This window comes from Oryzias latipes, chromosome 6 (assembly GCF_053564925.1).
Source record: "Oryzias latipes strain Hd-rR chromosome 6, Olatipes_Hd-rR_3.1".
In the NCBI taxonomy this organism is placed as follows: domain Eukaryota; kingdom Metazoa; phylum Chordata; class Actinopteri; order Beloniformes; family Adrianichthyidae; genus Oryzias; species Oryzias latipes.
The window spans coordinates 24564106-24582111 of NC_136242.1; the positions used below are offsets into that span (position 1 = coordinate 24564106).

Sequence of the window (18006 nt, forward strand, 5' to 3'; positions counted from 1 at the left end):
TTTTGGAGGAAATATTTGGACAAAAAAAATAGGAAGTTGAATTTCATGATTTTCTGTGTTCATTTTTAAATATCAGAATGAAAATGCTTCCTGTTTGAGAGCAGAAACTGTTCGTATGAATAAATACAGAGAGCTGCATAATTCCTCATCTGTTTTCAGATTTTTTTAAAGAAAACTTGAACATTTTCTTGGCATAAAATTGCATTAAATCATTATAGAAAATACACACAAAAAAGACAGAAAAATGCAATCCTTTTTTTGTTTGTTTGACACAAAGAGATAAAGAAGGAAATCATGTTTGCTCCAGTTTCTAAAAACCTGTACCATCTGATGACAGAAAGCACATTATTCGTGTCTTTGATGTTTCTGTATGTGGGTGGGAATTTAGGAGAACGCCTGTTGTCATGCTGTGATAAAGAAGCATGCGTGCCTGTGAGTGTTTGGAGGGGTGGGCTGACATGAACAGGAATGGACAGTTTAATTAATAACCACCATCCATTTCTCCCTGACCTCAGCTGGTCACACATGCTCTCACTGGCGCCCGGACAGAAGTAGCTTCATTTTCATATAAAATTAGTGACTGAGCTGTAACTCCTGAAAATCAGAAAGAAGAAGAAGAAGAAGAAGAAGAAGAAGAAGAAGAAGAAGAAGAAGAAGAAGAAGAGGAAGGAAAGTGTTCAACATCAGAGTACTAGAAGAAGGTAGGATATAGGATTCTGGGTATCATAACTGATGTTTACTGTGTGTACAGGAAGTTGGGAAAGTATGACTGATGTGTAGACTTAAAGTTTCTGAATTGCTCCAGTAGTTTTTTTTGTCTCAAGGGAAATTAGCCAGGCTTAATTTCTAAAAAATCCATTGAAGTGATCAATAAAAGTCTGACGTGACAATTTTTGGACCTTGACAATCAAAATAGAGCATGTCTGTTGACTTTTATTGGATTTCCTCACCAAAATAGAATAAATATTGCCTTCATGGTCACATGTTTTATTAAATCATCAAGTGTATCAACAAAAATTTTCTCACATTTTTCATCCCGTTGAGGTCAGATAAATGATTGGAAATGTGATGAAACTGTCCACGACTTGATCCTCCTAAGCTGACCTTTACCCTCCTCCTTTCAGATCGTTGTCAGAGGAGGCCCGCCAGGTGTGTAGATGGTTCAGTCCAATTTGACAAAATAGATCTGGGATTTTATCTGAGTTTCAAAATGATATTTGTGTTCTGTCTTTAAGGAGGCTAACCAACAAAACCTTGCAGAGACGTTGCGTCCTTGTCCAACCCGTGACCTCCTGAAGACAGAAAACCCTCCTGAATGAATGAGTGGGTGGGCCCCGATATCACTGTGGTGGGACCACTGCAGATCCCACCCAGCGATGACTTCTCCATGTCGGAAGGAGCCCACTTCTTTGGTAAGTGGACTCAGCTGGTCAGAGACAGCTCAAACTGAAATGAGATAAGTGTAAAATCCCAGCACCGTTCCAATGAAAGAACCTACAGTTGACTAGAACGTGTTTTATTTATGAAAATACAGATTATTCTAACTTGTTCCTTCCTTTGTGAACATAATAACCACTGTGGAGGTTAGCTTAATGTTGTTAGCTTAACATTTTATGACTAATTCATTTTCTTGTTAGACACTCAAGCTCCAGTCTCTTATCATGTTCTGGAGTTTACTTATACCACCTGTTTGGTTGGATTAAGGCTGCCTCCATTTCCATTGGGACATTGTGTAAAAAACAGATTTTCTAAAAAATAAAAAATTGAATGTGACTAACAAAGTATTTTTCTTGGTATAGTGACACAATTGTGACACACTACTGTACCATAGTGACAATTTCACTATGTCAAGAGAATGATGATGTAAACTCTAAAGCTACGACGCTTGTTTGAGAATCCGCTAAAAGTTCTTGAATGTGCAGCTGGAGAACAGTTGCGTAGCTACAGTGAACGCATAAGCTACATGTGAAACACACATTTACTTAAGACTTGACTTAGCATCTTACACCTTAGTACATTTTCTTGACTTTGTGCCTTGATGGCTTTTGTCAGACATTAATTGTTAAATCGTTTCACCAAACGGTTTGTAATGACTTCCTCCAAAACGAAAAAGATCTAACTTGAGCTACAGCCAGTTTCCTGCATTCTTGAAATGTACTGTTTTTACATGGGGTGTTGTCAAGCTCTCAACTGTGATGAGTCCATTCTTACTCACAGATGAGACATGCTGCTGTCTTAAAGTGAACAGTAGTTTTATGACTTTATCTTACAAAGCTTTGGACATTTTTAATGGTTTTCATTTACCTGTTGGGACGCTCAGCCATGATCAGCCAAGAGATGCTTATTTGAATCTCTAATGTGCCGCTAGTTGTGCTGGAATGCAATGTTATAATGTGGTGAGCAAAAAACATGGATAAAAGTTCAGCTATTTTACTTTTTTAAGATCAATCAGCTTGGGTTTTTCTCAATAGTGAGACTAGTAATCCATCTGAACAGGGCAACACCCATCCATCCATCCATCCATCCATCCATCCATCCATCCATCCATCCATCTATCCATCCATCCATCCATCCATCCATCCATAAAATAAAAACAAATCATTTCATAATAAAACAAAGATGCAGGTTACAAATTTCCTGTATCAGCCAGTTCATAAAATCTGGCAAATCTGATTAGCACCCACACCTGGGAATGACTTTCCACATCAGCTTGCTACTTGTAATGACGTGAAGTAATGCGACTGTGCGGTTAATGATTAGCTAATGTTAACCTTTGCTCCTCTTGGGATTTCTTAAGCCAAATGGCAAGTAGCTGCTGCGCAGGATCATAAGCTGGAGACTTTTTGATGACCAGAAGGGGAGATGGTTTTGTTGTAAAGGCTCAAAGTTAGAACTGAACCTTAAGGCTTTACGGGACTGTGAGAATACAACAGAGTGGACTTATGGAGATGGCCCTGGTACAGATGCAGTCTTCAAGAGGTTTGTGTGATATTTCTGCTTTAGATTTTGCTCTAGCCCTAGAACACTTTCACTATAAAAAGTCACGCTATCCCTTTTGCCAGGTCATTTTTACCCGATATAATATACCCAACAAAAAGTACTTGTCAAAAAATATAGATCACATGACAACACATTAGAAATTAGAGTGATTTTCTTTTATTTTCGACTGTGGTATGGGTGACAAAAGGAAAACGAAAAAAATAGGAACTTCCTAAAAACGTGCTCAAAGATTACTGAAAATTCTGGAAGTTCATAACAAAAAATGTCTAAAAACTAATAAATGATACTAGAAACTTAGTCTTTAGTCCACCCATTCCTGGTAAATGTCAGACTTCCCTGGTGAAGGCACAGACTCATTGACACGCGACATTCAGGGTTAAGAAGTGGTTTCATCTCCTGTTAATGTTGGAAAATGAATGGGTGACATGTTTAAAAATGGCAGTCACAGCTCTTCTTTCAACATCCAACAAAGAGTCAGTTTGGAACGCGTCACCTTGTTTTGTATTGTTATCCGTCATACTGGAAGACACAGTGTGCTCTGTGCAGGCGTGCTGTTAATCATTCATGGGTCTATACTCCACCTGCAGGAGCTGCTGCCAAATTCTGTGCCCGTTTATCCCCTAAGTCCAGCACTTTAGAGAAAGTTTCTAACATAGACTTCTTTGATAAATAGAAAAGTGTTTTCAATGTTGTCGGTGCATCGATAAAAGTAAAATGATTTTTTTTTTAAATCTATGACATTCTTGTAGCTATTTTAATGTTGAAATTAAAGACGAAAAAAAGTCGAAATTGCATTACAAATGTAAACGTTTTACAGGTTTTTGTCTAAATAGCAGCTAATACTGACGGATGTGTAGACAATTACTATAACACAACTCTGCTTTTTTGGTTTTTTGCCTCACTTTTGATGCAGTTTCGTATCAGCTGCACAGTATTCGGCAACAAATTATGTTCATGTTCATTTAGAGATGAGTTGTAGAAAACAAATCGAGTTGCTCAAAGAATCTAAGATGCATCAAAAACAACAAAAAGAGAAACCAGAGTATTAAAGCTGAGTTAATATTAAAGATTTTATTGCTCTGATAATAACAAATTGGACCCAAACTAGTTCACTCTATCAGTGCTGCATGGAAGGTCAGAATGGAAGGAAGACTTTAGCACAAACTGTTGCATCACACAGCGTGTTATCTTTCCTAGAAACAATGGCTTTATTAATTTATTTTTATTAGAAAACCAACTTCCTTAAATAAAAATTCCAGGAAATGTCTTATTTACTGTAAATGTGGATGTGTAAATGCTAAAGACCAAAGCTGGTCACTAAAGATGATCAAACATAAAAAGGAACTAAAAAACAAATTAAGCTAATTAAGCATTGTCAATTCTTTAAAGTTTATCTCGAAGTTTGGCAGATTATTCCTTGCAAATTATTTATAAAAAAGATTGACTTGAGATCATTTTTGACTAAGATGTGCATCACATCCTAACAAGCTTCTGTCTGCACTGGAGAAAAGCTAGGCTTGCTTGGTGCTGTTTCACAAGTGTGCTGCTGCTAGAAGAATATTCGCAATTCTGTCTGATCATTTGCTTTGCTTAAATTCCACACGTGGTCAAAGCATTATAATAAAAAAGACTCATAAGTGTTGTTTATGTGTGCAATGCAATTTCAATCCAATCTATATGATTTTCAATGACAATGCAGGAAATGTGCTTTTTCTGAGGCGGATGGAGAATGTGTAACGTAATGATTGAATATTATCTGATTATGTGCTTTGGATAATTGATGCTATTCTCCATGAATTTAAGCATGACTCTCGTTCTGACATGTTTCTAATTACAAGACAATATTCTGTATCTTTATTTCTTTTTGTAAATCGAATTTGCACTTCCTTGTTTTAGTACTGTGTTTTGTCTGACAAAAGCAAAGACCAAAGCATACAGTCATTTACCCAATTTCAGCATCAAAAGATTAAAAAAAGAAGCGAAACGATGATAAATATTATCCTGGAGGGTTACTTACATTGACTTCTTTGCTGGAGTCTTATCATCTTAAACAATACTCAATATTTCATTGTTCATCGGGTTTAAATATCAACATTTTTTGCCCATTTGCCAGCTTTTTAAGTATGCAATGTTCAGTAATGTTGCAGCAGCTCTGTCTTAGAGGGAGGAAGATTATTGTTTTAATATTGTTCATGCTTTTCCATTGAAATTTCTGCATGTGGGTTCTGCTTGTTTCTGAATGACTCAGGTGGTGTTGACTTACCCACTGAAAGGATGCCGGCCCATCCCAACCCTTTAATGTGTCAAAGGTCCTTTAATGTTTCTTAGATTTACTCACAGGTGTGTGTGATAGGAAAATGTTATGAGAGCGTCTGCGAGGAGGAGCATGCAGCGTTGTTGTACGTCAGGCTAAAGTTTACAGCTCTTCTGAACCTATTTCCCTTTTCAGACATTCTGGGAGACCAAGGCAGTCCTCTTCTTCAAGACTCCGACATCCTACCCTTCAACAACTATCCCAGCATGCAGTACCCGTCCATGGAGCCCGCCATGTCCTCCACTCCATTTTACTCCACTCAGAACTATTACCCTCAGTACAGCGGGGATGAGTGGTACTCACACACGGGCATTTATGAACTGAGGAAAGCACCTCTGGAGGGTAGTTACGAAGGTGACATGAAGGAGATGTCCTGCAATGTGCCGACCGTGTGCAAGAAGAGCCGACACATGATGCAGGCTGGACGGGTCAAAGGGGAGGAGCTCTGCGTTGTGTGTGGCGATAAAGCATCTGGGTACCACTACAATGCCCTCACCTGTGAGGGATGTAAAGGTGGGTGGATGGAGAATTTAGAAACTCCAAAGTTAGAAAGAATGATTAATCAAATTCAATTTATTTAATTTGTAAAGCCCCAGTTCTCAACCGAGGTTGTCTCAAGGCGCCAGGCAAGAAACATTGAACAGAGCTGAATTCATTATGGTTGTTGTTATCTACTGAGCAAACAATGGATGACAGGGGAGAGGAAAACTCCTTCTAAATAATAGATTAGTAAGAAACGGTCAGCAGACTCATTAGGAACGACCATCAGCTGTGACTGCTTTGCATCAGAGAGGACAGGAAGGAGACGCAATATTTATATATAAACTACAATCAATGAATTATTACAGAAATCTTAAAGCCAGTTTCTGTCACGTTTGCTTTTGGCTGTGAGGATGGAGCCGTTAAAGCCACTTCCTAGCAGGAAGCTCTTGTTCAGGCATTTGTGCTCATTAGCACTGACTGGCGAGCATTAATATGCTCAAGAAGATAACTTTCCCTCCAACATTTCCTGCTTATCTGGGTGCTATTTTAGATTTTGTAACAGTCTTATATAATGGAGCTGATTTAATATTTAATAACCTACAAGGCCATAAGTCCACACTAAACAGAGATTTTCACAGAAGAAAATCCATAATTAAAAAGGCTCAGTTTGATGTTTAGAATGTGCTGTTTTCAAGTTCATCTTTGTAAACTCCTTTCAGAAATCATTGATGGAATGAAAGATGAAATTATGGCCCTCGCCTGCCTCTCCCACTGCTTTTACGATGCTCTGAATACAGAGAGATTCCCGTTAAACGACAGGCTGAATGGACATCGTGTAATTCCACACTGCCATGTTTGACAATGCCAGGAGTGTGGCAGATGACCTGTGCCCGCCATCTGATTGAGAATAGGCTCAGGCCTGCCCGGTTCTGCTGCCAGATTGGGTTCCCTCTCGGCTTTCTGCTGCACAATGCACGAGCAACCTGAGTTGAGTCACGCCGAGGCCCTTCTTTGTGCGGCGTGATGTCAGAATGTCTAGTAACAGCTCTGAAGATATTCTGTTGAGCAGCGCTTTGCTGTATTTGTGGCATCTGACCACAATGCATGAATGCAACAGTTAAACCATTTAAATGAGATTGGAATTAGTGTAGGGTTTCAGTTACACAGGCTGAGGTGGAGGGTCCCCGCACAGGTTGTGACAAGTGTCAGTTACAGGTGATGGTTTACAATCCAGAAGAGCAGGAACAAATGTTGGGAAGCATTTTATTTCTTTTTTTTGCCCCTCTATACTGCTCCAGGGTTCAAAAGTTTAAGAAGGTTAAGACGTTTACTGCTGCATTTGTGTTCTGGGTTTTATTGCAGCAGGTGGTATTTCAACAACTTCATCCAATTAAGTAAAGTTCAAAAGACAACAGCCATTCAGAGGAATACTGTAAGTTGCAGAAAACATTAACAGGACATCATAAGCAGACACTTGTAAACCATGCAAAAAAACACTGTTTTCCACTCCTTATCTCTCTCACATGCTAACTTTTAATACATTCGTAAAATGAACAAAATTACAGATGAAAAAGATTTTGGTCTTAAAGTCCCGCTCCAATCAACTTTTGATCTAAAAGTGTTCCCAGTGATCTTTTAATCATAATTATGCCATTTTTAGGAAAAATTAAAAGACCCGTCTAGGACATAGTAAATTTTCCCATGATTCATCTGTTTACACTCTCTTCTACTGGCTTACAGCCCCTCACACCCCCAACCTAACATCAAGGGGGCAAAAAATATCGGCGCTATTCAGCTGTACAGTTTTGAGCCAGATGTCAGCTCTGCAAATGGATGCACTGTAATGTAACGGAGCAGGGAGCTTGTGGAACGCCCAGCATATTTTCTACAACACAAGCTTTTTCAAAAAGGTTTTTTTCAATCCTCTCCTGAATCATTTGCATTTATAAATCCAGTTTTAAGCTCAGTTATTTATATATTCCCCCCATCATCAGAAAAATACAATAAAGATATGTTAAAAACACCAAAAACACGATTTTCATTGGAGTGGTTCCTAAAGGCTTACTCATGTTGCTGCTGCTGTGCTTCAAAATTAAAATTTGAAAAGGATGAAGAAGAATGTTTATTTTTACAGACTCATGGTCCATTTACCACAATACACACAAAACAAATAAAAGACTTAAGTATAAAAATAGAACGCATTCATGACAGTACAAGCATAAAACAGTGAGGTAAAATGACCAAGTATCACAACCTTAAAAAAATGACTACAACTATTGCCAACTAAAAAACTTAAAAATTTAAAAAGGGGAACCATACTAAAACCTCCAAATAGGGGACTGGTATCTCAATTAAATCCCTTTTTTTCTTGAATTTACTTTACATTCCAAACTGTGTGTTTTTAAAGAGAAATTTACCAAGTGGTACCTGTGGTTTTCATGATGCCTCCTTTCTGTGTTCAGGTTTTTTCAGGCGCAGCATCACAAAGAACGCCGTGTACAAATGCAAGAGTGGAGGAAACTGTGAGATGGACATGTACATGCGTAGGAAATGCCAGGAGTGCCGGCTGAGAAAGTGCAAGGAGATGGGCATGCTGGCAGAGTGTGAGTGTAGAAGTGTAGAAATGCAGAAATGGCAGCGTCAGCGTGCAAGTAACATGAGCAGCGATGTGATAAAAGCAAAGTCCTAGTTCTGCCATCTGTGACATGCATGATCTTTTGGATCAGACTCAGAAATGGAGCATCACTTACACCACACAATACAAAAGGCTCCGCTTTTGTTGCCCTTCCAAGAAGTCAGGCGGTCAAATGGAAAGCTCACTTTAAATAGAATCAAACAGGATGTGTTTATGGAATTAATCTAAAATACTGAAAAATTTCCAATAAAACCACCAGCTTGTAAACTGAGCATCTTCTTTCTCTAATCTACTTATGGCATTTTCTTTAATAACTGTTAGTTCAGACTGAACTCCTCTTTCTCACTAACAGTCCAGCCAAGCTGTGATGAATAATAAGGCAGGTATAGAATACTGCTGGTTATCCAGTTCTTAATCATTTATAATAAATATTTCCTTTTTCTCTTTAAGTTTACCTGTCAGTCAAGCCATACCTGTTTGGTGTGACCAGGCTGCGAGGAAGATAATAAGAATACTTTTGAAAAAAATGGCAAACTCATTTGGAAAAAAAATAATAATAAAGGGAGTCTAAATCTGAGAATCCTGGTGTTTTTGTGTGCAAATTTAGGTAAAGTTACAGTGAAGAATGTTCTTTATTTTGAAATTAAAAGTGAAGGATCTATAAACAATCTTCCTTGATGCCAACAGGCCTTCTAACAGAGATTCAGTGTAAATCCAAAAGGTTACGCAAGAACACCAAAACCTCTCCAGGAAGGTCAACAGGAGATGAGACGGAGGGCGCAGACAGTGGAGACAGCAAGCAGGTCACTTCAACCACCAAAGTGCCAAAGGTGAGCACGAGATCTGCAGCATTCCGGATCATGCTGGCCTGTCTGTTTGAGCCAAACTGATATGTGAGCTGCTGCTCCAATCTGGTGTGTTCTTTTTGTTCTGACACCAGGAAAAGGTTGAAATCACTAAAGATCAACAGTCGCTCATCAGACTCATCGTAGATGCCTACAATAGACACCAAATTCCTCAAGATGTTACCAAAAAGCTGGTATTTTGCCCATTTTCCACAGATTTGACACCCAAATATCCACAAATTTTAAAAAGAAGGAAGTTCATGTCAGCTCATGTTTGAGTTTTAAAACAGAAAGCCTGTTTTTGACTTTTCCTTCAGCTACAAGAACAGTACAGCACAGAGGAAAACTTCCTCCTCCTGACTGAAATCGCAACAAGTCAAGTTCAAGTGTTGGTGGAGTTTACAAAAAACATCCCAGGTATTTAAGATAATTTTTCTATTACAAGTGCTTCTTCAAATGGAAACCTAAACAGATTGTTTGTATCAAGAGATTTTCCTTCTCTGGACAGGCTTTCTGTCTCTGGATCATGAAGATCAGATCGCTCTACTAAAGGGCTCAGCCGTGGAAGCCATGTTTCTGCGCTCAGCTCAGGTTTTCAGCAGAAAGATGCCGAGTGGACACACAGACGTTTTGGAGGAGAGGATACGCAAGAGTGGTAAGACTGATTGTTCATATTTCTATGGGTTGGAAAAAGTTGAAAAAAAGGAGTTCTTTTTCAGTTTCTTGGCTTTTGTATGCGTAATCCAGTCAGGTCTTCCTTAAATTTTTTATTTGTGTGACTCAGTGGAGAGAAGTGTGCTGACCCACTGATCTCTGGTTGAGTGTAGGTTACATGCACACGCACACCCTCTCAGGATACAGTTTCACCTGGTAACTGTGGGCTGATCCTTGAAGAATAATTAGTGTATTAAGTCATATAATATGCACTTTCATATTCATATCCAACAGCTTGCTGGTTTTATATTCATGTGCATTAAAATGAGATGTCATTGTGTCATCCGGGATGGACAGTTAGACAGCAGAGGTGACGGGGTGGTTGTGAGTGTGTATGAGTGTTTGTGTGTCTCGGTGCTGCTCCAGTGTGAATGGTTGGGATCAGAGATATTCACAGTAAAGGCCAGTCTGGGATAAAAGGCGGTGGAGCTGTCGGAGGAGACCATTGTCTCTTATCAAAACATCAGGGGTGTTTTGTGCTCTTCTCTTCCTCTGAGCCCCAGTGGCATTTCTGAAAGCTCGCGTCTGAGCAGACACTCTGCCTGAGCCGGTTTGAGGAGCGTCAAAAGAAGCAGCAACACCCGGCTTGGAGCAAACACATATAAAGATGACTTTAAAAATATATTTTAAACTTTTTGCCACAGATTAAAAAGGATTTGCTAGGTATGTTATATGTTTAAAGGATGAGATTGTTAACTGACAACCATTTTTAAAAACCCACTCTAATGAAAACAATGTTTTTGGTGTTATTTTAACACATTCTTGAGGCATTTTTCTCATGATGGAGGACATATATGAAGAAAATTAAGCTTACATTGAATTTCTGAGTATTTCTTCGCTCAAATTGTTGTGAATCAAGAACAGATAAAAAAAAAACGTGTTTGAAAAAGATTGTAGCTGTGGCGTATAAAATACTACAGCAAGCCACAAGCTCCCTGCTCTGCTCCATTCTGATGCATCCACTTGCAGACAAATAGATCCATGTACGTCTTTGTTTTCCTCGTCTGAGCTGAACACGGTACGGCTGGAGAGCTCCAATGTTGCTCGCCGTTTTTGTTGGACAGGTTAGGTTAGGGTTGTGAGGAGCTGTAAGCTAGCAGAAGAGCGTGTAAATAGGTGGATAATGGGAATTGGGGGTAGGCTTACTCTGCACCAACAGGAAAATTTCTAATGAACTCCTGCCACTCACTAGAAAATGGCACAGGTTTTTTTTTTTTTTTTTGGCTAAAAACTGCATAATTATAAGTTAAAAGACCACTGGGAACGCTTTTACAATTGTTTAAAAAGATGATCGGAGTGGGACTTTAAACATAAAAATTGACTGCAAAACTGTAAATTTATTGAATATTTAATTCAAGTGTCTTCACTATAAGAAAACTTGTGCTGATGTGTTGTGAAAGGTTTTAGTTTGATAGTGTAAAATTTTATTTTTCTTTTCCAGGTATTTCAGAAGAATTTATTACCCCCCTGTTTAACTTTTACAAGAGTGTGGGTGAGCTCCACATGGTGCTGGAAGAACAAGCTTTGCTCACCGCCGTAACCATCCTGACACCTGGTGAGCCACTAATTTAATGTCTTTTTTATTATGCGATTCACAAAGGTCGCCAGTTACTCAACTTCATTTCTATAGTAGTTAATTGAATCCTTTTTTAGGTAAAAATATATGTAGAAAAACAACAACAAAAGTGTTTAAGAAAACAAAGGAAAATGCAGGCTACTTCTTCAAAGTGTAAAAAGAGATTTACTAAAAGTTAAAAAATAAAAGGTTCTTAAATGTAAAAATGTTTTTGACACCAAAAGCTTTGGTTATACTCTCCAGATCAGTTATGGTCAACGTGTCTCACATATTCAAGGACAAAACTAAGACCTTTTGTTTGACCTAAATTAACAATTAGAGAAGTCATCTGATTCTTAACATCACCCAAACAAACTTTGGGTCATATTTATTTTGGAAATATGGAGAAAAAAATGTATCAGCGTACCAACGCACCAGCTCAAATAAAACATAACATTTTGTTTAGTAAATTTGGTGTTTAATTTGAGAAGAAAGAACCTAACTTTGTCCACATTGAAGTCCAAATCTCAAACTTTGCCATTTTCTGGTGCCCTGTTTGATAAGTTGCACTCATTGCCCTTTGTCTTTGACACCATTTTTTTATTCTTTATAATCTATTACTTAAAGGCTGCCAAAACACTCAAGTCTCTGTAAAATTAAAAACTAAGTTATCTTGTTACGTGAAAGGTGGTTTTTGCCACCTTGCCCAGCTTCATGGGCCAAATCTCCGTCTGCTATCCTACTTTGGTAGGTTTGGTGCTATGTTTCCTCCTATTGCTCAAAAAAAGCAAAAAGAAAAAGCAGTCCTAATATAGAACCCTATGGAATGTCATAAATTACTATTAAAAGTAACATTAATACCATATACATACTTATATGTTTCACACATCAGAGCTGGATTTGGCAAGTTAAATGGACCTGAAGAAGGTTTGCTGCAATATTTGCCAAAGCCATTTGAGTAAATAATTGTTTTAAGACAACATTTCTGAGAAACTCAAGACATAGTCCATTTTTAAATTTAATTAGAGATAAACTTCAGAGGTTAGTGGCACAAAATCGTTTGCTTTAAGGAAAACTTTTTCTGAGTCCAAAAAGGCTTGGGAAAGAGCAAATATCATTCCCAGGAATGAGGTGATTGATTAGAAGTCCTGATTTTAGATTTTTGTTATAAATGTGACTCTGAAATCAAAATTTTTAGGCCTCATTAGGCATAAAAGGTTATTTATAATCACCATCTCCTCCAATATTTTGTCAGACCGGCCATATGTGAAAAACCAGCAGGCTGTCGAGAGACTGCAGGAGCCCATGGTGGACGTTCTGAGAAAGCTGTGTGCCCTGAAGCGTCCACAGGAGCCACAATACTTTGCTCGCCTCCTGGGGCGCCTTACAGAGCTGAGGACACTCAACCATTACCACGCAGAGATGCTCACATCCTGGAGAGTGAACGACCACAAGTTCACGCCGCTTCTCTGTGAGATCTGGGATGTGCAGTGACATCTTGGAGCATTGACGACAGTTTAAACCATGAGATGGACTTCGTGGTTTACAAATGCATGCTGGTATTGAAGACGGGGAAATCGGATGTTAAATTTCTGCGCAATGCAATTGCCTATTTCATTTTTTTTCTTTTATCTGTTTATCTTGCTAGTAAAAGAAGTCAAACAAACACTGGAACTTTACAAACCCCCAAAAAGTGTTCAGAAAAGAGGCCAGATTTAGATGAGACAGAGATTAATCGTAATTGTTTATATCATAATGTGTGTAAAATTATATATATATATATATATATATATATATATATATATATATATATATATATATATATATATATATATATATATATATATATATATATATATATATATATAGTAAATATAGTATATATAGTATATACAGTAAAGCCAATAATCACCATCTATTTCTGTAGAAACCATATGATTTAAATAAAAAAAGGTTCTGCTGGGTCCAGTAAACTCAAAGCTGACATTTAAAATTTGAATTTCTTTGAGTGTTTGATGTTGTATGTCTGCCATGTATAATCCTTTAATATGTAATGACAAGTAAAATGGATCATTGACTTTTTAGGCTTTATTTATGGTCACCTTTATCTTCTAAAGACAAAAGCACTTCAAATCAAGCACCATGAGTGTGTTTTTGTACAATTTAGCTAATAAATTATGTTTAATGTTATTGTGTGCGATTGTTAATACAACTTTTTATTCAACTCTCTTTGATATGGTGTCTTTTTTTGTTCTGTCTGTTATTGTTCCTTGTTATCATGCTCTTTATGAAAGGGACTTTATTGGAAACATCAATGCCAATTATTACAACATTTGTCAAGTTGTGTTAGAAAAAGGTTAATGAATTTATTAAAAAATTCTGACAAATGGTGCAAAAAAATGTATAGGGAGATCAGACTACAGTACAAACACGTCATACATGATTAAACATCCAAGGTTTAATTTACTTAAAGTACCTTTTGATAATCTTTACATCATTTACATTGTTACTCACTCAAAGATCCTTTTTTACATTTAGGAAAGCAACGCTGTAAAAGTTTAATGGTTAAAAAGAGGCAAAAAATGACTAAACTTTCATGTAAAATTTTTTTTGAGTATTTTACAGTTTACTGTGCTTTGATGACATGAAACAGTAAGTGCTGGTTAGAATCCATCATTGTGTCTTAGCACCACCTTGTGGAGCTAAGACAAGCAACAAGCAACAAATGTTATTTAACAAAGCCAACAAAACATAAAAATGACTTGAACTGCATTTAGTGGGAATTCTAACCCCTGTATTATATTTGCTGCTCTTTTACTACTCTGTCTTCTAAATAAGCAAAATAATCTTTAAGGCACTTATAGATGATTGTTAGAGAAAGTCTCTATTCCGGGATAAACCAGGAAACCAGAAAACGTGGTGTACCTCCCCTGGTTGCTGTAGACTGCATAGCGCTCATCTTGTTGGCTGTACAACCAGACATTTTCTCCGCTGCGCAGCAACAACAGCAAGCTCTGACTCTGCATCTCCCGCCTCTTTGATGTATCCTCGTCAAACACCATGGCCTGCACGTCTCCGTTCCCTGTCATCAGTTTCACGGAGACAGCCCTGCGAGGGTGTTTCCCCACCGTGAAAGCGAAAAAATATGCGCCAGGGAAGTGGCACGTAAACATGCCAGAGGTTTTGTTAAAATGTCCCCCGATGTTCACATACTCCACGTCAAAGGTCAAAGGTGACTTGCTCCCGTGCATGCCGTTGTGACCCATTAGTGCTGACGTCCGCGCCACTGAGAAGGCGGAGCGTGGCTGCTCGGCGGATTCAGCCTGAGATGGGCAATTGGGGTAGGACAGAGCCGGAGGGGAGAGATAGTTGCTGATTTGGCTGGTTGGCTGGATATCAGGATAGACGAGGTAACCAGAGAAAGTGATGTAAGGGCCAGTGTTACTGTAAACAGCATACTGGGGACTCTGCTGCAAAAGCAGCCACACTGTGTCCATTTCTTTCAAAGTGATCATGACACTCTGGCTTTGGACTTTCCTTCCTTTCTTGCGGTAATCATCATAGGCTATGGCCTGCACCTCCTCCCCGTTCTTCACCAGTATAACAGAGAGCAGCTTTTTTGGAAACTTGCCCACAGAGAAAGAGAAGTAGTAAGCCCCAGGGATGCGGCAGCGGAAGTGGCCAGTGTCTGGATTGAAATCCCCTCCGATGTTGGCCAAGAGCTTGTTGAAAGTCACTGCCTTCTGCTTGCCTCCGACCACGCTGCTGGTTCGGGATGCAGAGAAGGCAGAGCGAAGACCTGTTGTCACTGGAGGGGCATGAAGAGGGGCAACAGATCCAGAGAAAAGGATCATGATGAACAAACATGCCAGGCAGATTTGTGTGGCCCAGAGAGCTGAAAAGAAAAGAGAAAAAGAGGCTGAATTTGAGCAGGGAGTAAACTGAATCTGATAGTAGTTTTTGTCAAACTATAGACTCTAGAGAGGCCAATGGCTAGAACAGTGGCCTGCAACCTGCAGCTCCAGAGCCACAAGTGGCTCTTTTACCCCTCCATTGTGACTCTTTGGTTAAAGAAACTTTTTTTTCAGTTTTTAAAAGTTGCTACAAAGTAAAAAGTAAGTAAGTAGTAAAGTTAGTAAACTAACTTAAATTTTATTCAATTCAAACATTCCCAAACATTTTGACAGATTTTTTGTGCGCTGTGTAGCTACCATTGAAAATCAATTGTCAGTCAGCACAACCAGAGATAAGGTGCACCAGATTATAAGGTGAGTTTTTTATTTTTAAACCAATTCAAGCATTTTAAGTGTGCCTTATGCGTCATAAAACACAGTAAGGGTCACCATTTTGTTCTGACCTAATTTTTGTTTGTTACATTTACAAATTTGTGGTTGAGAAGCACCACAAACTCTAAAATAAACTTTTGTTTTAATCACTGCCAACATAACACCACCTACTACTACAATTTGCTGCATTGAGATATGTGACACAGGGTGTCTTTTATTTTGAAAGAATGTCACGTGAACCTCTGTCAAAAGTTATAAACCATTTTATATTTTGAAAAAAATGCTATTTTTTATGTTGATGTTTAACTCATGCCAAAGAAAAGCAATAGTTCATTTAAATTTATCATGATAGCAACACAAAAATGGAAATCAGTTTCTTGTTTTTCTGAAAGGTGAAATACAACTTTGTGGTTGTAGTCTGAGAGGAATCTATTTCGAATTTAAGTGTTGAAGGTTGCAGACCTCTTTTACTCTGGTAAAACATTTTTATGTGCTAAAAGAAGAATAAAAGCAAGTTGTTTAATCCAAACGGTTGTAAATCTGAAACTCAGTACATTGCTTCCATTTACCAATAATCACAGAAAAAGACAAAATCATGAGCAGCTTTTGTGCATCCTGGTGGAAGGAGCTGGTGTTGACTTAACTGAAGTTGAAAAGAAACAGTGGGTGAGCACTGAGCGCAGATTGTAAATTGTTCACTATTATTTGGCATATTTTTATTAATGGTCCTTAAAATGTCTTCAAAGTTTGCTTCTTATCTCCTCTTTCACTCAAACAAGTACACACAATCAAAGCATCTACCTTCTTTTCAGCTCAAACACGGAAAAACTGAGCCATAACCAAGTGATTTTTCATTTTCCCCCTCTGATTTCTAGTTTAACTTGCAGTTTCTCACACTGATTGCAAGAAATAACTTGACAGAGAAACCAAAAAAAGACTCAAAATTGCAGCAAGTATCAAGATGAAAAATTCAAACCTTGTTATCATCGAACATATTGTTACCAATTCCTGTGATAAAGGGTTAATAGGAACGTGCTGGATGGCCAGTTGACATAAAGTCATGTTGCCAGTGAAAGCAGCAGCCCCTCTGATGTGGCTCATGTGTCTGTTCTTCCTGTGCACTGATAAAACAGACGGCATTAGCTGCTGGTCCATCTGCCCCTGTGTGCTCAACAATGGAAAATTTCACAGGGCTGTGTCGTGAGCTGTGTCAGGATGGGACGAACTGCAAAAATGCCCTTTGAAGTCATGCTCCCACTCTCTTGCAGCCCATTAATCCATCTTCCTTTTAATGTTTGGACTTTGCAAAGTATCAAGAGAAAATATTTTAAAAATGGCTTTATTAATAGCTCAAATGTATTATTTAGATAAAACAAAATCACAGTTTAAGCAAATAACAATTAACAATAAATAGGATAGCAAGGAGAAAAGACATGTTATCTGCTCTTGTTTAGTATTTTGAGTAATAGAGTGGGATGCAAAATTGCAGGTTAAGCTTTGAATTTAGTAAGTTGTTCTGTAAACTCGTCTCTTACAACAGGAATGCAGCTGAAAAAGTTGAGACCATAAGCAAATCAAAATGTAACGTCACAAGATTCACACTAGTTGAAACACATTATTTTTAAATAACTGAAATTCTTCTGTTAAAACTATTTAAAATTGTGAAATAAAATTGAGTTAATGTTGTTTAAATAGCTTGTACAATAAATAGATCCTACACAAACCTAAAAAAATCAAATAAATTAACAGCAATTTAAATTCTAACAACTTCAAAAGATATAAAAACCCACCTGGCAAGTTTAGTTGGTACAAAAATAGCATCCTGGACTCCTGATCTTCTGTTGGAATGAAGTTCTTGTGAATTTGCAGTGCTGCTAATGTAACAGGTCCAACACTGCTGCAACAAAGATTTTATTTGGACAAAATGTGGAGAGGGAGGAGCTCCAACTCCATCCAGTCTAGCAGACATCCAGCTTCCAATTTGTTTTGACTAACGCAGAAAGAGTGTAAGATCCAAACTTTGAATGCCTATAATCGAATTTGCCAGGTGTTGCATGAGAAAAAGATGAGAATAATCTAAAAGAAATACAATGAAACAATATGAAAATTTTCGTAACACTCCTGAAATATCTTAAATCTGACAGCAAATTTTAAGAAAATGCAGAGAAAAAACT

The 18006-nt window shown here is 38.0% G+C and overlaps 2 protein-coding genes across 3 annotated transcripts; one reads left to right on the forward strand and one right to left on the reverse strand.

Annotated features, from left to right (window-relative positions):
* The first annotated feature begins 509 nt into the window (after nt 1-509).
* nr1h4 (nuclear receptor subfamily 1, group H, member 4) lies at nt 510-13770 on the forward strand. 2 transcript variants are annotated; one of them, XM_004069715.5, is made up of 11 exons: nt 510-701; nt 1125-1149; nt 1236-1412; nt 5450-5827; nt 8260-8400; nt 9120-9262; nt 9373-9471; nt 9595-9694; nt 9786-9932; nt 11433-11546; nt 12802-13770. In XM_004069715.5, exons 3-11 carry the CDS (start codon nt 1316-1318, stop codon nt 13038-13040), a joined length of 1458 nt encoding a protein of 485 aa, XP_004069763.1. In that variant the 5' UTR covers nt 510-701; nt 1125-1149; nt 1236-1315; the 3' UTR covers nt 13041-13770. The 2 variants fall into 2 exon arrangements, with proteins under 2 accessions (XP_004069763.1, XP_011474586.1); XM_011476284.4 differs by lacking the exons at nt 510-701; nt 1125-1149; nt 1236-1412 and adding an exon at nt 2804-2979.
* A 117-nt stretch (nt 13771-13887) lies between these two features.
* c1qtnf13 (C1q and TNF related 13) lies at nt 13888-17773 on the reverse strand. Its single transcript, XM_004070082.4, has 2 exons — nt 17623-17773; nt 13888-15441 (listed from the first exon to the last, which is right to left on the reverse strand). Exons 1-2 carry the CDS (start codon nt 17651-17653, stop codon nt 14405-14407), a joined length of 1068 nt encoding a protein of 355 aa, XP_004070130.1. The 5' UTR covers nt 17654-17773; the 3' UTR covers nt 13888-14404.
* Between the last annotated feature and the right edge of the window lie 233 nt (nt 17774-18006).

Excerpts from the sequence above, each read along its gene's own strand:
- c1qtnf13 (XM_004070082.4), bottom strand. The coding sequence starts at position 17,653 with ATGCTATTTTTGTACCAACTAAACTTGCCAG. Across the intron at positions 15,442-17,622 it reads GTACCAACTAAACTTGCCAG|CTCTCTGGGCCACACAAATC; the intron begins GTGGGTTTTTAT and ends TTTTCTTTTCAG.
- nr1h4 (XM_004069715.5), top strand. The coding sequence starts at position 1,316 with ATGAATGAGTGGGTGGGCCCCGATATCACTGTGGTGGGACCACTGCAG. Across the intron at positions 5,828-8,259 it reads CACCTGTGAGGGATGTAAAG|GTTTTTTCAGGCGCAGCATC; the intron begins GTGGGTGGATGG and ends TTCTGTGTTCAG. Across the intron at positions 8,401-9,119 it reads GATGGGCATGCTGGCAGAGT|GCCTTCTAACAGAGATTCAG; the intron begins GTGAGTGTAGAA and ends TGATGCCAACAG.